The 18,426-nt window shown below is 31.2% G+C and overlaps 2 protein-coding genes across 2 annotated transcripts; both read right to left on the bottom strand.

Annotated features, from left to right (window-relative positions):
• Window positions 1-8,375: 8,375 nt before the first annotated feature.
• LOC144839180 (keratocan-like) lies at window positions 8,376-11,767 on the bottom strand. Its single transcript, XM_078694493.1, has 6 exons — window positions 11,761-11,767; window positions 11,471-11,531; window positions 10,688-10,756; window positions 10,304-10,375; window positions 9,164-9,223; window positions 8,376-8,514 (listed from the first exon to the last, which is right to left on the bottom strand). Exons 1-6 carry the CDS (start codon window positions 11,765-11,767, stop codon window positions 8,376-8,378), a joined length of 408 nt encoding a protein of 135 aa, XP_078550619.1.
• Window positions 11,768-11,782: 15 nt separating this feature from the next.
• Window positions 11,783-15,475, bottom strand: LOC144839181 (trophoblast glycoprotein-like). Its single transcript, XM_078694494.1, has 6 exons — window positions 15,196-15,475; window positions 14,528-14,587; window positions 13,732-13,800; window positions 12,728-12,799; window positions 12,490-12,558; window positions 11,783-11,828 (listed from the first exon to the last, which is right to left on the bottom strand). The coding sequence occupies exons 1-6, from the start codon at window positions 15,393-15,395 to the stop codon at window positions 11,783-11,785; spliced, it is 516 nt and encodes a 171-aa protein (XP_078550620.1). The 5' UTR covers window positions 15,396-15,475.
• Between the last annotated feature and the right edge of the window lie 2,951 nt (window positions 15,476-18,426).

Below are 18,426 nucleotides of genomic sequence, written 5' to 3' on the forward strand. Positions count from 1 at the left end.
GGGAAAAATACCATGGTATATTTTTCAAAACATACTAATGTATAATTACGAAGGAAGATGTTTTGACTTAGAATGCAAAAGCCAAGTAAGTCCATTAGACGCGTTATTGGCTGTCTTCTTGTGCTGCGACAACTTCTTAAGACAAATTTTAATTGAAAAATTGTTTACGTGTCAGTTAGCTATTCCGTTACTAATACCTGTAACGGACGTAAAACACAAACAGTGGGAACTGACTGTGTGGGGAATGAGTACAATAAGAAAGAAATGGACAACGATTGAAGGATCTTGTGAACAGCCGATGACAGTCACCCAGTACCAATTGTATCGGTTCTCCGCATTGGTAGAGAGAAAAAGTCAAAATCGCACACAATCAACATTATTATCAATGACCAGCAACATAATACCTTTTTTAATTATGATTGCGAAGGTGGTAATTTAGAACATGAATTATCAAACGGCTTATTAGAAATGGCATGGTACTTTCCTACAAAGAAGAAAGTAACCTTTGAAGATGCACTCGCATTTATAAATCTGCGAAGAAATGCGCCAGATTTCAAACTTCAAACACAGTTTCTATCGGACATATCACTGGCCACAATTGCATTTGTGTCATCTGGTGATTTTAATTAAGGTAACGTCGAGTTAATTAAATCATTGTACAGACAGGATGGCCACGTATTATTGGTCTATGATAAGCCTGCGGATAATTACATCAAAGCGATTGAAAATATTGAGAACAAATATTCTACACAAGGAATAAAACTGTTTCAACAAACTGATAGATTGCAAAAAAAACGAGGTTAAAATGAAGAAGGAAATTTGGAGATTTCTGAATGAGTGTTTGAGTCAGCAAAGCCGAGGCACTGTGAGCAAAAAAAGTATTGAGATGTGCATGGACATAGCATGGAGCATGAATATCCACATTGATACAAAATTACCAATGTATTCAGAAGCAAAACAGAGTGTTGACATATTGCTTGAAGGCCTAAATCAAAATGACAAGAAAGATGAGCTACCATTGCAGACGTTTTCAAAACAAATTGGAGCGACAATTAAAGAGCAGTACCGGCTAACACGCAGAGGGAATATGCACAGTGAAAAATATGTAGATACTAAGAAACAAGAAAGAAAAAACACAAAGAACTAAGCCAATGTAAGGATTGCACTTACATGACTTTTCAGAAATCTTACACAGACGAACGTGAAAAAAGAAACTATTTTTTGGAGCTTGTAAAAATAATGACTGACCGATACAGCATTTGCAATCTGCAGCCAATACGTGATGAGTTCACTACTAAATGGAATGAGTTTTGTGACAAAAAGGAGGAAAAAATTGTTCGAAAGAAACGTTAGAATCACTGAAACAACAACTGGATAAAATTGAAGAGAAACTTTCATTGAAGTCATTGGGACTAGAACATTTCAGTAAAGAAATCGGACAAACTTATGAAATGTTGTCATCTTTAAATAAAGAAGCATTAAATGAGTATAACTTTGATTTGCCAAAAATTGCTGCTGAAACGTTACTTGATAAATATCCAATCGAACTATTGGATGGTGACGCAGCACACTTGCCTCTTAATTGGATTGAAGCAATTTTTGATTCTCTTAAATCGGAAATTGAAAATACAAAGCTGTTTGTTTTATCTGTATTAGGCATTCAAAGTAGTGGAAAATCAACCCTTTTAAATACCTTGTTCGGTTTAAAATTTGCTGTTAGCGCTGGCAGATGTACTAAAGGTATATTCGCACAACTGGTATCGTTGGATAAAGGTTTAAAAGAAACCACTAAATGTGACTATATACTGGTGGTTGACACTGAGGGTATACGGTCCATCCAATCTACCAACATCCACGAAGAACACAATCGTGACAATGAACTAGCCACGCTTGTGATTGGTTTAGGTGATCTTACTATAATAAATATTATGGGAGAAAATCCGACGGATGGGAACGATACACTTCAAATAGCTATGCATGCTTTTATAAAAATGGACAATGTTGATATCAAACCAAGCTGTATATTTGTACATCAAAATGTCTCAAACGTTAACGAGTCTGATTTGCATGTTCAAGCAAGAAATATGCGAGAAAAGCTGGATAAAGTTACACGAGCTGTAGCCGAAGAAGAGAATTGCAGTGGCAAATACCAATCGTTTTCTGATGTTATTAACTTTCAAGAAAATAAACACGTAGTGCACGTTTCCGGCCTTTGGCAAGGAGATCCACCGATGGCACCTCCAAATCCAGGTTACAGTAAGAGTATTCTTGAAGTTAAGAAACAAGTCATAGAATTCCTGCAGAAATCTAAGCCTAAAACTGTAAACGAATTTAAAAACATGTTGTCCGATCTTTGGAAAGCGATATTATGTCAAAATTTTGTATTCAGTTTCAAAAACTCCATCGAGATACAAGCTTTTAATGCTTTGAATGCAGAATTTGTAAAGCACGCCCGTACATTCAGAAGAAAAGCAATGACATAATAACCATAATCTTCAACTCGAATGTGAGAAATTAGCAGATGAAAAGGTAAAAGAAGATGGGAAAACGGTAAATGACTCTTACCTTAAAAAACTAGATGAAGATATCAGTACATTTAAAAATGAAATGGAAAAGTATTTTGATAAACACAGCAATACAAGTCAATGGAAATGTAAGATGGACTCACAACGGGAAGCTCTTTGTACAGAAATTACAACGGAGCTTAAAAGTGTTTTTACATCTATTATGGATACGAAACTCAGAAGAATTCAAATTGATGCTAGAATTAAAAAACATGAAAAGGAGATATTTGAAAAGGCTAAACAACTAGCTGACTTGCATCGAAATAAGGATCTTCCTCCCGAAACACTGAAAGAGGATTTCAATAAAAATTGGAAGAATTTGATATCCGGCATACAATTTGGGGACGATGATATGGACATAGAACGATCTTTTCAAGCTATCACTGAAAGTTTTCTTAGAACATTCTAAACCAAATATTTATGATGCATGGAAATCTGACGCTTCAAGAACTGAAATAGTTAAAGACGATTTAGTTTTTCCGGAAAGTCGCGGGCCAAAACAACGAAGCTATCAGGCGCATTTAGATGAGCTTAATATCGGAAAAAACAAAATTCTGGAAGAGCTTCAAACACAAATTTCAAACCACACAGAAAATGGATTAAATTACACTGAAAGTCTAGGACATGACATAGTTAGCTCACTATCAAAAAGTCTTGAAGAGTTAATGGTTCCCTTAAATAAGAAAGCAATTATTCGGCTGACCGTGTGTAATTTCAGGAAATTACTGAAACCTGACTTGCAGGAAATGCAACAACAATACAAACTAAGAAATGACCCAAAATGTTACATGGAAGAACAACATTATAGGTTATGGAAAATGTTTAAAGAAGATTGTACAGATTTGCACATTCATGATACGGGGGCGTCGGCTATTTCTCGAGAGATTAAAACTGCTACTGAGAAATCTCTTCTCAACAAATGCAAGATGGGTGTAATCGCGCATATAGAAGGACATTCTCGAAATAAAATGTTTTATAGTAAGATGTCTCTAAATGCATATATGCTAATTTAGATAGCAGATAAAGGCAATTTTATTTCCTTTAAAGATTATTTGAGTGACCCAGTACAATGCATAAAAAACTTCACATCTGAACAAATAAAGGAAGAATGCTTGGTAAAAAAAACAGGTCTATGTTTATTGGAGAAAACATATCGTGCTAAAGCTCTAGAAATGTTTACTGGGCTCAAAGAAGTTATAAATGATGTATGTAAGGATGGTACTATTACAATGAAATCTTATCGATATCGATAATGAATTACCCTTACGGAGAAACACCACCTTTTTGAATGAGGATAAAACTATGGATTTGAAAAAGCTCAAAGACAAACTTTTAATTGAACTAGAATCAGTTAAAGATAGCATAATGAATGCTTATGAGGACAGCTTATTTGATAGCATACGGGACGAATGTCAGGATTTTTTTACACGTGATCTGCTAGGTTGCCAAGAAGTGTGTATATTCTGTAAGGCACTATGTGATTTTCATGACAAACATGATAACCATCATACCGATTGTCACAGACCACAAGGAGTTGCTGGATATCACAAAAGCAAGGAACCTAGAAAACTTGTCACAGAAGTATGCACAACATTAGTAATGTTTGAGGGTTGGCGATTCAAGAATGCTCATACTAATGATAAATATGTTCATTACCAGAAGTATTCGAGTGTGAATGCAAGTTACAAAGCGTGGACAATTAAACCAATGGCAGGTGAGTCTGAAATGTTCTGGAAATGGTTTATGACAACATATAATCGTGAACTTGCTGAATACTATCAGGCTGAGATGGCAGATATTCCAGATGGATGGAAGACAATTACGTTAGAAGATGTCAAGAAAGATATGGAAAACACATACTGTCTTTAAGAACAATAATGAAAATCAAACACTACACATTTCTGTTTTATAATTGTAAATGAATGTCTGGGCTTTAAAGTTGCATACAGTTTTGAAAATGTATGAACAGCAATACAACAAATCGGAATCATCGGTCCCTGCTAATGCAAATAAATGAAAAAATAATAGCCGTACATGTCCATTATTATGTACCTGTCTGTAATTGATACCCTAATTTTCTAAACATGAACTTTAAAAGATCAAACATACAATGACAAAAGTTAATGTTATCGTTTACCTCACAAATACGGTACGTTATAACAATCGTTCCTCCTGTTTAGATAGGCCTATATTTTGGGAGGTTGTTTAGAGGTAGACGTCGTGTGTTGACGAGGGGGTCGGGTCGTTTAAAACACCTCACAAAATAAAGGAAAATAATAGAGGCCTAATTGAATTTTCAAATTGTACATTATTTTAACTACAATATTTGGAATACTGACGTACTTTTGTAAAAATGAATTAAGTTTAAGAAATGTAATGTCTTTTGTATCTGCTGCAGATTTTTAGTTTTGTTTATTACAATTAGTTTTTAAAATGTATAAAAGGACTAGCGTTTATTTTATGATTTTGTTGTGCTTGCAATGTATTTACTTTCAAAAATAACGTTTAATTATTGTACTAACAAGAACACCGGACATTAAAGTTAAAAATAAATATTTTATAAGATATATTTATGAACAATTCATCTTAAATAGTTATATCATCATTTGGTTGGCAGAAGTTTGAATTATAATTCAATTAAAGAAAATTGTGTGCTTGTTGTCATTATACTTTACGCCTATGTAATGTTTAAAGCACTAAAGCTGAATTAAGGATTAATCATATCGTAAAAGTAAAAAACTACTAGTAGACTAATTAAACGAAAATTAATGTGAAACCATAACATATTCATTGACTTAAATAATAAAATCAAATTTAGGCTACTGTATATAACCAAATGCAAGTCGATTACCCTTCCTTATGCTACAGTAATTAGTAGGAAAGAAAAGTCCAATACTGTGGATTGATTTGTTTAAGTGTCTTGGGGTTAACTATAAACTACAGTAACTGTTGCTTAGCAAAAATGCATTATTTGGAATGAATTATAGGTAAATATTTACCTGCTATTGAACAAAACAATATATTGTTATATTATTGTATATTATACCAATAACTTACCTATAAATGGATATTTCACAGTTTGAACAGGGAAGAGTGACTCTTCGCTGGTTTGAAGAACATTAAAAAGGTACACACAATTTTGTAGATAATTTCCTTGGAATCGGAAATACTAATGCAATGCCAAAGTCTTTATGTTCTCTTAGAAATATGGCGTTTTCAAATGATTGTAACTTGCTTATTAAATGCTTAAAGTAAGATTTTTTGAATATAAAAAGCGAAGTAATTATCTTGCTGTTACTATATTCAAATTTAAAATGTATGTATCAATTATGTATTATTGTACTTGTGCAAGTGGCCTACATACTGTTGAATAAATGTATGAAATGTATAGTTGACATATTAAAGTGAAAATAAAGGAAAATAAATTGTTGATTGTCTGATTATACGGCACTTAAATTCACAATAGTGTCTCCAGTTACTTTTAACCGCTCGGAAACATGTTATACTGTTTTTATACTTTTACGCTTTTTGTCAATCTCGCGCCGCGGCTTTAGCCCGCTAAAATTCCAGAGGACATACTCAATAAGAAACTACAAGTCAGATTTTCATAATTATTTCTTTATTTTAATATTGATACAAAATAATAACAGGCAATGTATGCTATTAACTTCTAATATTGCATCGTTACCCCTGGCGTATATACTAGTAGTACTTCTACTAGTTTGTGGGCCGGGTCATTAGGGAGAATGCTTCTACCCTGGAATATGCACATATAATGTAGTTTAGTTTATGATTATACAGTAGTTTTGTTCTGTACAGTAGGCCAGACTATATTTACACAAAATGTTTACTACTTATTGTTAAACAAACAAGGCCATATACATGCTGTAGTCGCGTGCTCAAGTTAGTGTTTACCGACCGACCAACCGACCGACATAGTGAGCTGAAAGAACAATGATTAAAATGTTAGTCAAAAAGTTCTTGTTTTGTTCGTTTATGTACCGATATTATGTATCTTGTTTTTTACGAAGACAAATAAAGTTTCTTGTATCTTGAAACCAATCAGACTTAAAGTCATATATAATAATCATGTTATCACAAACAAACCGACAGTCAGTTATCTAGGACTTGAACTCGATAACAATCTAACTGGAGATTGTATAGGTAAATCAGTTATAAAGAAAGTAAACTCAAGGGTTAAATTTTTATATAGAAATAAAAAGTATTTAACTTTCAGAGATCTTTTAAAGTTGCTAGCAAATAGTTTGGTGTTATGCCTTTATGATTATGAGTGTAGCGTGTGGTACTCGGATTAAAGAAATCATTGAAAGTTAAATTGCAAACTGCACAAAATAAGACAGCCAGATGTAGGCTATTATTCGTCTTGAAACAAGTGATCACATTGCGGAAAATGAATGATGGTAGGCCTATTCGTAGACAAATGTAATTCACCAGTACAATACTAGATTTGCATCTCAATCAATTTATTGATCATATAGGTACAGTAACCACTCCCAAACAACCTTTCTTAACACGGCAATAACGTCATCACCAAAATTGATACTGTGCTCAGAGATCATCAATCAATTCAAAAGTAAAGTCAGGAATCACATCAGAGAGGTTATGCTGGATGGTTTCTGAGCACTGTAACATTTATTTAATACATATGTTATAGTTAATTTTATATTCTGTACCTATTTCATCCTTAAGGGCCAACTTAAAAATAACTTTTAACATTGGTTACTTTTTGTGCTAGTGCTACCCTGAATTCATTTCTGTACTGTTTTTAATAATATATTGTTTTGAATTCGAATAAAGAAATGACTTCACTGGCATACGTGATATGAAATTCAAGACTTTGATACGGTCGTGTAAGTTGCTTGTTTGACAGCTCACTAATTATCTATTACGATCTTGAATTGAATATATATATTCATACTTAACATTGATAATTACGATCCCATCATATTCGATGTGCTTGACCTAATTTTAAAATTGATTCATACTTAAATTAAATAATTAAAATATTTTCACAACTACAGTGCTATCAAAACATTAAGATTTAACAGGTCATCTCACTATAATATAGTAGTTATAAGTAATATTATTATAAAGAGATCGTTTGAGGTCTTAACGTTCTATAACAGCCTATCATATATACAAAATATAAACTCTACAATACTTAAAAGTCGCGGAGTTAGATTCAGGTAGACAACAACAAGACTGCACACAATATACTGCTTATTCCTTATTTTTATTTCCTCCTTTAAGCTGTCAAACATGGGATGCATGTAGCTTGTGGGTTTCAAAACCTATGGTCTTTCTCCGCGTAACAATTTTATAATAGCATATTATCAGACGCATATGACAGATGGTCTCATCCTTGCGACCATTTTATGTCTCCTCTTACAACAACCTTAGGCGCGCACATGTCTTATTCCCAAAAACAGGGATCATCTAAAAAACTTGCACATGAACGAAAAACAATGTTGAAAATGAAATGCGCCCTCTATATAAATATACATATAGGACCTTACAAATTGTATTGCACACTAACAGACTAAAAAGAAATTTATATATAACATCTATTCAACGAGGCAAGTAAGAGTTATTAGTATGATCCTTACATATTTTAATGGTTTATGAGAGATCCTTTTACAATGACATAAACATGAGCTTGAAATGGAAACATTTAGATCTGGTATAATAATTATATATTATTCTATTAACACAAAGATAAAAAACACACAAGACCAAAGTTGGCCTAAAGTGTCATTGTTTACGTCACTATTTACTATTTATAGTTTATACTTACAACATTTCAAGGGATGACATATAAGCAAAGACAATCTTTGAGATACGTTGTATATTATTTCTGTTGACTATCAATGTCTTAACTGAAGGTGGTTGACCGCCTTCTAATGATGTTAGATAGTTCCAACTCAAATCACTAAAATAAAGAAAATTGTTTAAATAGTCTAAGAAAACACATAAGAACAAGCAATAGAATATTATTTAATTCTTGTGAAAAAAAGGACTTTAAAGAAACAGAAATATCAATACATTATGTATATGTGTAATTGTTTTTATAGAGCTCACAATTCAAAGACTGACAATTATACTGATAATAAGGATAATGGTAATTGTATTATCGCCCTCAAGCATCTTCTTGAAACTGAGGAAATTCAGATTAGAAGAGATAGAAGTTGCAGGTAAACCAGGGGGATATTTTGTTGTTATTTATCATATTTAAGAGTCTTTTTTAAAAAATTGATTTTGTGTAATTAGATTTGGTTTTTTTTAAACTTTATTTATACATTTAAAATCAAATTATATATATATTATTGTATACAAATTTAAATCAGTTTTAATGTCATTTTCTTTTCTTAAATTTTTGCGCAATAAAATTAACTTGTTATTGATTTTACACACGTCACACAGCCAACACAAATAATGTATGTATCATTATATATTAATTGCAGTAAATAATACAATTGTACTATTTTTTTCTGTATATTTCATTTGTTGATGCCATGTATCAGTATGCATTTGGTAAACGCTTGTTAAAAAATATATATAATTATATTTATTACACTCACATTGTATCCAAGTTGTTGTTCAAGATTGGTACTTCAGTAAAACGATTATTAGCAAGTCGTCTTCATTGTTAAAAGGTAATAGTATATGTAAATAAATATATCACTAACAAAAATGTCCAATCATAATATATTTTTTATTACAAGATTTAGTTCATTTGGCCACGAAAAACAAATTTCATTTGAAACAACGCCAATGACTTACAATATGACGCTATGTATGATTCATGATGTTAAGTGGTGGCACCAAGATTTGCCTCCTACGCAGGAAGATAGCATCCGTGGATATGGGGCCGGCCGGGGTGGGATATTAGACACTTATGAATAGTTTTAAAGATGAAAATCCTTGATTGGGCACACTCAGTAGGGTATTTTATCAGAGGGAAACACTCCTCCCGACTGCGCCACCACCGCTACTTTAAGCATCCAAATTCGTAGGACTACATTTTTAAATTTCAAGAGAAATAATATACATGATACTTCAAACACTTTTTTACTTTTTTATTTTTGGTAAGTTCAATTCCCTACGATTTTTATATCTAATTTACACAAATTATATTTCATATAAACATAAATACTATATGGTTCTATTGCAATAACATTTTCGTCTTTAAACGGTTTAAAATAAGTCGATTCTAATAATTTAAACGGCCCGATATAAGTCCCAACATGCATTGCGCGCGGATTTAGCGTTTCGTTTTTCTTCTGTGATTCATTCACTCACTTTTCCATAGATCATGAAGCCCAAAAAAAATGCAAGAATCGTAACTTTTCACGGAAATACTGAGTTTCCCCCAATTTTTGTAATAACGAATTCTGGCAAAAACAGAAAGACAATTAATTCAGCAACTAAACAACGTCGGGCTACGTCTATAGCTAACGTACGGTGTTCGTACGCTACTGCTATTTACCAGCTAGACATACAAAACTAAGCCTAGCTAGGCCTACCGTACCGCCACGTTGTTTTTTTAAATCATAATTTACCATAACACGTACATTTAAGACAAGGAATGAACTGGTTTGATGTTTTAAAAGTAATATTCATTATTTTAAAAATCGAAAATTATAGGGAATGGGACTTTAAGAATTAACACACACGTATGTATAGGCTTTATGCTTATTATGTACCAATTACATACTCACAGAATATGAATACTGTCCAGTGCAACGAAGGCGTCCTTGTGTATAAAACTAATCTTGTTTTCTTCAAGATTGCTAAAAAGACAGGACACACGTTTGTAAGGTAACGAATTCGTTTATAGCGTTATAAATATATTGGTATTTAAAAAAAAAAGTTAACAAAAATAATATGCTACGGATAGTAAATAAACGTTTACGTATATTTCGACCAAAACAAATGTCTTATGTTTTCATGGTTATAAATTGTTTTCAATTTATACTAGGAAACTGACGATATATATGATAACTCTTTTTAAAGACAACATACATAATTATCTATAGAAGTTGTATCAATGTAAATTGTCAGATTTTTTATTTACTGACATGATTAAGGCAAGCAATACTTACATTATGTGTGTATTTCCACCCTGAAATGCTCTTGATGGTATGTTTCGTAAGCTGTTTCCGTTTAAAAATCTAATACATTTGGAACAATACTAATTAAGGTAGTCTAAAATAATGTCACATAAAACTCAAAAGGCTTCCAAAATGGAAGTAGAATTAAGCAAGACCCCATGAAAAGGAACAAAGCTTCTATTTAGATTATGCATATATACATTAGTTTTATATGAAAATATGGTGCACACATTAATTTATGCATGCAATTTAAACTCTATAGTTTGATTGCTGTCAAGCCTGGCATAATGTTAGTTACGTAGACTATTACTTAAAAATTACTGTAAAATTAAAATCTATTTGTAGACAGCATTAACATTTAGCAGACCTATACGATATTGTTCTATATTGCTGTATTTGGAAGAAAATTATTAAGGGTTTTAAAACAAAATGTATTATTATTATCGGTAGATTTTTAACCGTCGGTGGTAAAGTTAGTTCCAGGTTCGTCATTACTTTGCGATTTACGGGTTGCAAACATCATTTCAGTTACCAACTTCAACTCTGTTACCTCTAAATAATCACACTAGCTATATTACCCGGATATTTTGGTCTCAGTACATAGGGTGGGGACCCCTCAGCATGTATAATTCAGTAGTCATATGCATAGGTCTTACCCGGGTCTCCAGGGGCGTGGTCTTATTTTTGAGAACCATACATGTACACTCACTAGAGGGTGAGCGAGCAAACCCTCCAGTAACTTACTTATTGTCATACATCGACTCTTTTACTTACATTTGACTTCCGCCTGTAACGTTTCTGAAAGTTCCAGTAGAAATGTGTACAAGGTTATTGTCTATTGAAAGAAGATATCATTATAATGATAATCAATCACAGAAACTTATCATTTAATGAACTTTTTTGTATGTAAATTTCTCATTATTCTTGTTAAATGTAGTTCTACTAGAGAGGCACGCATTACAAATATACAGCTCAATATCAACACACAATGTAATATCTGGTACAATCTATGTCTAATAAAGTATGTTAGTATATTTTCCATCAGTACCTTTCTGATTACTTACATTCCATAGTTAAATCTTGTAGTCAATGCAAATGAATTTTCACAAAGCCTTTGAAGGTTGTGGTTATTCTGAATATCTCAAAAATATATAAACCAACAAATAAAGAGAGGTCGACATTGACTATTAATAACGATTAAAACACGGTTTTACTTATTTATAAACTTATTTTACATGGATGACATTTTCATTAAAAAATAATGTTCTTACAAATGGTCCATGATTAAAGAAATGCATGCATAATAATGTTAGTTACAAAAGTAAAATTACAACAGATTTGTTTATATTAAGTACATGTTTGTTCCAGCTTAGGTTATCATCGATTTGCAATCCAAGATATCGCAAATTGTTAACTTGTTCTAATTTGATACCATTAATATTTATATTTAGAGTTGTTATATTAGCTAACTTGTTTTCTCTATTTTTAATAATCATTACTTTTGTTTTATCAGCATTAATAGTAAGATGATTTTGTTTATACCATTCGGTAATAGAGTTTACTATTTTTGGTAGATCATTATTTATATCATTACCTTTTTTTCCCGTAACATATATACAAGTACCATCAGCAAATACATAGTATACCTAGATACCGTACTCAATTATGCCATTTATATTATAAACCCAGTATCTAAATAAGGGTATTTGATCGAATCAGCACACTTCAATTGATTGACTTAGTTTACCAACATTCATTTTGGAAATCTACAATTATTGTACCAGAATACTTACATTACTGATAATTGGAGATTGGCAAAAGTAAAAGGTTCAATAGTATGTATTTGGTTGGACGATATGTCTCTGAAAAATAAAATATTGTAGTGATCTTTAGTAATGTAAGTATTGGATTTCGTTTAGCCGTTATTCTCTCTAGAATTAAACAATGTCAATTGTATAGTTTTTGGTTAGTGGTGTTGTGTCGTAGGAGGTCATACAGTAGCACTCATATCAATTGTAATAAAATACTTACAATTTATTTATGGACGGCGAACCCTTAAAGAGACTATTGTCTAACGATGTGATGCTGTTATTTTGAATATATCTATTAAAACAAATAAACGAAAGTAATATGCATTTAATAAGACAAAATCGTTTAAAAGCAACAACGACTGAAACCAAATTTACTCCATTTAGTCCAGTTCCCTATGTCAAAAAAGTCACTTCGAAATGAAATTATACTTCTTTGAAATAAAAGATTATTAGTTATTGTTGTTGATTCTTAAAAAAACACATATTTATGGATTTGTATGCGAACAGACATTCATTCATTTAGAACTGAAACTAATTATTAGGCCTAGCCACATTCTAGGCATAAGTGGCAAGTATTGGGCGCATCCAATACAGCCATTCCTGGAAGTGCCGCTCTCTGGCGCGTTCGTACCAAATTAAGGTGTTTACACTTTTGAATTTTACAAAATATTTAACAAGCAAGTCAAAAGAAACCTAAGATAAATTAATTTTCATTATAATTGATTCTTACCTGACGTATCGTCAGGTAAAATAAAGGCAAAGAATGAGTCAGTGAACGCGGGAGATGTTTATTTCATTTAAAAATCAAGGGCTCAGTGAGTCCGTGACACGCGCGCAGTGTGTACTGACAAAAATGGGACATGTCATCCGATAACATTGAGGGCAAATGACTTTTCTATGTAAAGTTTTTTTTTTCAGGGTCCGGTTTCTATAATAATATGACAAGTTTGTTACCAAATACGATGACATATATATTACAAACATACATTCTAATCTATTAGGTAAAAGAAAAGACAATAAATGTAGCTGCTATAGTAGTTAGGAACTACACTGTTACGTATTCTTTAGTTCAATGAATCAAACACATTTTAAATAGAAAATTAAAGTATGACTATTAAACATAAATGAAAAAAATAATGCTTCTGATCTGAGATTATTTCACTATCTATTGTAATATATAGCATCAATAACATTAAACATTGAAATAATATCATTGTAACGTACACATTATAAAGTCTTGGAAGATCATTAAATGCTGTTGATATGTCTGTCAGCAAGTTGTATGCTGCATGTCTGAAAGATTATTAATGTTTAGATTGATTAACATCTATACTCTATTAAAATCAATTATTATGTAAATGTTATATAAATCGAATTAGTAAAATGTATTGCCCCCAAAAACATAACAATTAAGATTATTAAAATCAGACTTGGTGTAGTCTTAATAAAGTTAATCACTTCCGTAGAAAAAAAACGGGGGGAAAATGAACATATATAACGACAAAATAAATCGCTAAATTCAATCAAAAACCCATTGATTGGCAGCCAATTTGACTATGTTTAAAATACAGTTCAGGTAAATATATATTTTGGGTCAAAGTGAAATGTGACATTAAAATGGCATATTCAACAAACAATTTTTTTTTAAAGGAAAATAGGCCTAGGCCTATATGTTTAAGTACTAAAATCGATGCATGCTTAAAAACCATGATAGAAAAATTAAAATCGTATGGTCAGATTATGACATTATAGACAATAAAATATTACAATGGAATTAAGTTATACACAATAATGTTTATAAGCTGAATGAGGATACGGCTTGGTTTGAATGGTTGACTATTAACAAGGCAGTTCTCGGATTTTGGCCAAAGAGTCGGAAGTCTCAAGAACCATTTTAACGGAACGTGATACAAATTAAACCAATCAAATGACGAGGGCACTCAACAATAATTACTGATGACTTTAAAATTAATATTATAATACTTAGGCTACAGAATATCTTTTCAAAAATAATACTTACACACTTTGGATTGACTTCGGAAACAAGGGTAGTATTCTAAGTGAATTGTTATTAATTCCTCTGAAAATAACAATGATAGTTATGATACAATGTTTTAAAAACAGATTATATATTGATAAATAACCACCGAAAATATTTTAAAATCATGCAACAATACCTACTAATGAATATTACAATTGTGATTAATTAAATTGTTATGAAACTTACATAGCTAAAAGCTCCGGAAATTTTAACAACGTATCGTCATTAATTGCTCTCAGGTTGTTGTCACTCATGTATCTATACAAATTGAAATCAAAGAGAGTGAAACAACTCTTCTTTGCGTCATATAAAATTTAGAATTTTAAAGATTATAAAGTTGTTAGTTATTAACTCTCCACCACGGTCTCCACCTTTAGGTCTAATTGTACGACACATGAAAACGACATCGGTATAAAGTAACAATCCTACAGTCCTTCTAACCTTAGTCCCACATTCCATGAATATTTTATGTAATAATTGTGCTGTTTGTGATCCGGTCTGCAAAAGGCATAACATTTAGAATCTATTCCGTTTTCATACACTTATTTACATTAATTGTAATTATTACACAAACTGATTAAGATAAGTAACTGCTTTGTCATGAATTATTAAAACACAAATATTAAGCAATAACTTCACTAACTTACAGATAGTACGTATTTATTGGAATTCCAACTGGCCATTCATTTAGTCCTCGGTTGCTACAATTCACGGTTCGTGTTCTTTCTGTACATTCACAAACTGTCTCAAAACTGGCATCGTTACTTGTTCTACATGCAACCTTAACACCAATTGACCAATTCACATATAAAAACAACAATACCATCAAGAAGTTATAAGACATCATTGTAACAAAAGGTACAGAGTAGTTACATACGACTTACACTGTTTAACCGTCTTGACTGGTTAAGGTGATCATTATCAAGGTTCATATATGTTACATATAAGGAAACACCGTTTATATTTCTCAGGTGAATAATCATTGTAAACATTGCAATTAAACTGTATTCAATCCTGGTATTGTACTCACACTCATTGTTTAAAATGGAAAGTATATCTGATATTAATTTCTCCGTGATTTAATCAAATATGAGGTATTACAGAATAAAAACACATAATAATAATACTCTCTTGGTGTCCGCTTCCTACCGATCCAGTATCAGTGGAATAGTGAGTGTAGTGTTCAGCTTTAACAACGTTTAACCATTAAAAAATGTGACACATTTCTCAATGTTTAAGGATTTTAATGTATACTATATTTAATTAGTTGTACCAGACGAATTAAGAATAACTATGATAATCGATCTTTGTTTATTACAAATACAAAAATGTTATATATATATATATAAATTCATAATACCAAACTGCTACTGTGGGTATGACGGGGTAATTTCGTGAATAAAATAAGTACGGTACATAGGGTACTTGGTAGATAAGCTTCTACACCCAACCAGTCATACATCGACTTTAGTTAAACATTGGAGTTATATTCTAAACATTTTTAAATTGATGTATAAAATAAACTATTGAATTTAGGAATGCACACATCTAGAATCACGCTTACAGTTTCGTGTAAATGATCATCGGTCAAAAGGAAAATAAAACGGTTTACATTTGTTTTAGCGAATTGACGTTTATTTAGCAAATATAATGTTTCTTTAAAATGAGCTGATGGTATTGTCTAATATTCTGAATACCACTATCAGGTATAAAGAGTACTCTATTAACAACGAACTATAAACAGTAAATGTTTAGATTTTTATTAGTAAGCCTAATACTAATTATAGTCGTCCATTTTAAATGAGAAAGCATCGATAAATAGCCACTGTACAAAACACAGAAATATATTCTAGTTAGTGTGGTCGGAACTAGACCAATCACGTACGCTTTAGGGTGTAATTATAGCTAGTATCTACGATATGATAATATGTTAGATAAACAATATGCTTGTTTTCCAGCCCAATTGATACTCAAAAAAGAAGATCCGGGGTTGAGACAATATTTACCAGAAAATCTTGTTATCATAAACCAATCATTTTGTTATGTATTGTATTTTACCGTTATTATATCGAACACGACGCCGCTGACTAGATGAGGAGCCGAGTGGGGAATTCCCAATGACAAAATAATTGATGTACTTTGTTTACATTTGGAATAACAACCGTAAATAAACAATTATAATTCATTTTAATGCAATTATATAAAGGTAGTTTGTAATCGATAGTTAAGAAATATTAAGTATAATCGGTTACAGTTTCAGTAGTAATTTATGGCGATCTAAACCAACTCAAATACAACGTACTTTACAATGACAATGGCAAACAAAGTGAAAGCTCCTTCAGAGGTGCAAAAACACTTGAAGTATTCATCAATAATATTCAGTTAGGGGAGAAGGGGATTCAATTATAAAATAGGTCTATGGTTAGATAATAATATACAGATAATGAATGTTTATGAGTTGAAATATAACCTTTCATCATTCAACTAATGCCATTATTTGTACCATTATACGAATAAAACATTCATTATTTGTTTATATAACATCTAAATAGATTCATGTCATTTGAATCAGATTGAATACAAGGCCTACATTTAATTCACTTTGAAACAGTAACATGTATTTGTAATATTATATTTATTTGGATTTTATAAACACACCTAACTAGATAGGTAGTGATAGATTACGAAACTTCGACAGGCGAGCAACTGGAATTCATCTAGGCTAATTCTGGTTTTTTTTTTCGATTCCAAATGTTCCCATTAAATAATCAAAATCATACAAAAGATCTAAATGCTTTATTTGGTATAAATTAGTACATATCTTTTGCGGTATGTCAACAAATTGAATATTCGCGTGGAAGTACAAAATAGGCGGTGCTGTTGTATTTCAAAAGCAATAGTTTAAAATAAATATTTTCCAAACGCGATAAGATTTTTTTTTTTCAAACACGAAAAAAAGTACTGTTGTACGATCGTTCAATAGTGCACGCCAATTGACCCTTCCTTATCTCGATGTAGTTATGTGAGAAATATGTTAATGATTACTTGATATAATGTAGAATTAAATATTTAAGATAAACCGATTATTTTTTAATAAAATTATGTTGATGTTTTACATTTCTAGAGGTAATACCTCGGATATATACAATTTAGACATACAATTATATTGCAGTTACTTTTCTAGATCTAAGACTTCAGATGTCAACTAATATCTGTCAACATTCTATTATTTCATACCGAAAACCGAAAAATGATGCCACTACATTTAATGTGCGTAAGGTAAACTTTAGTTTTGGAATGAACTCAAAGGAAATAAAAACTCAAGTAATGTGAATTTAATTTTTATTCAAGGATAAAATAAAGTCAATCAATCATGTTGGTACATACTTAGAAACTGATTTAAATATATTTGTCTCCGTTTACAAATAACATTTAATAATTAAAAAGGATTTAGGTTAAACGAGTGTTGTAAATAATAAAACATAACCACAAACAATCATACATCTTATATTTCTTTTTTCTTCATATTATTATTTTTTATTGTCATATCTTTGATACCGTACATAAAAAACCACCACATTTACACAAAAGCCGATTACAATTAAAATAATTAAAAGTACTGTAGCAAAATAATAAAACATCCATAACCCGCTTACATTTAGCAAGCACTTTTCTTAAATCTGTTTAATATGGACTTTTCTGCAGGCATAAATATAATATTTTTTTTAAATAGATAAAATAATTTGCAATACTTGGTCAGCCTTTTTCTCCAAACCTATAATTCCATTGTTTAGATTACAGTAATCAAATTTCTTGAAATTCTTGTTCTTGAAATATAATGTTTTAAACAAATATCCATAAAAGACGGCCGGGTACAT

This window comes from Antedon bifida, chromosome 4, assembly GCF_963402885.1.
Source record: "Antedon bifida chromosome 4, ecAntBifi1.1, whole genome shotgun sequence".
NCBI lineage: Eukaryota > Metazoa > Echinodermata > Crinoidea > Comatulida > Antedonidae > Antedon > Antedon bifida.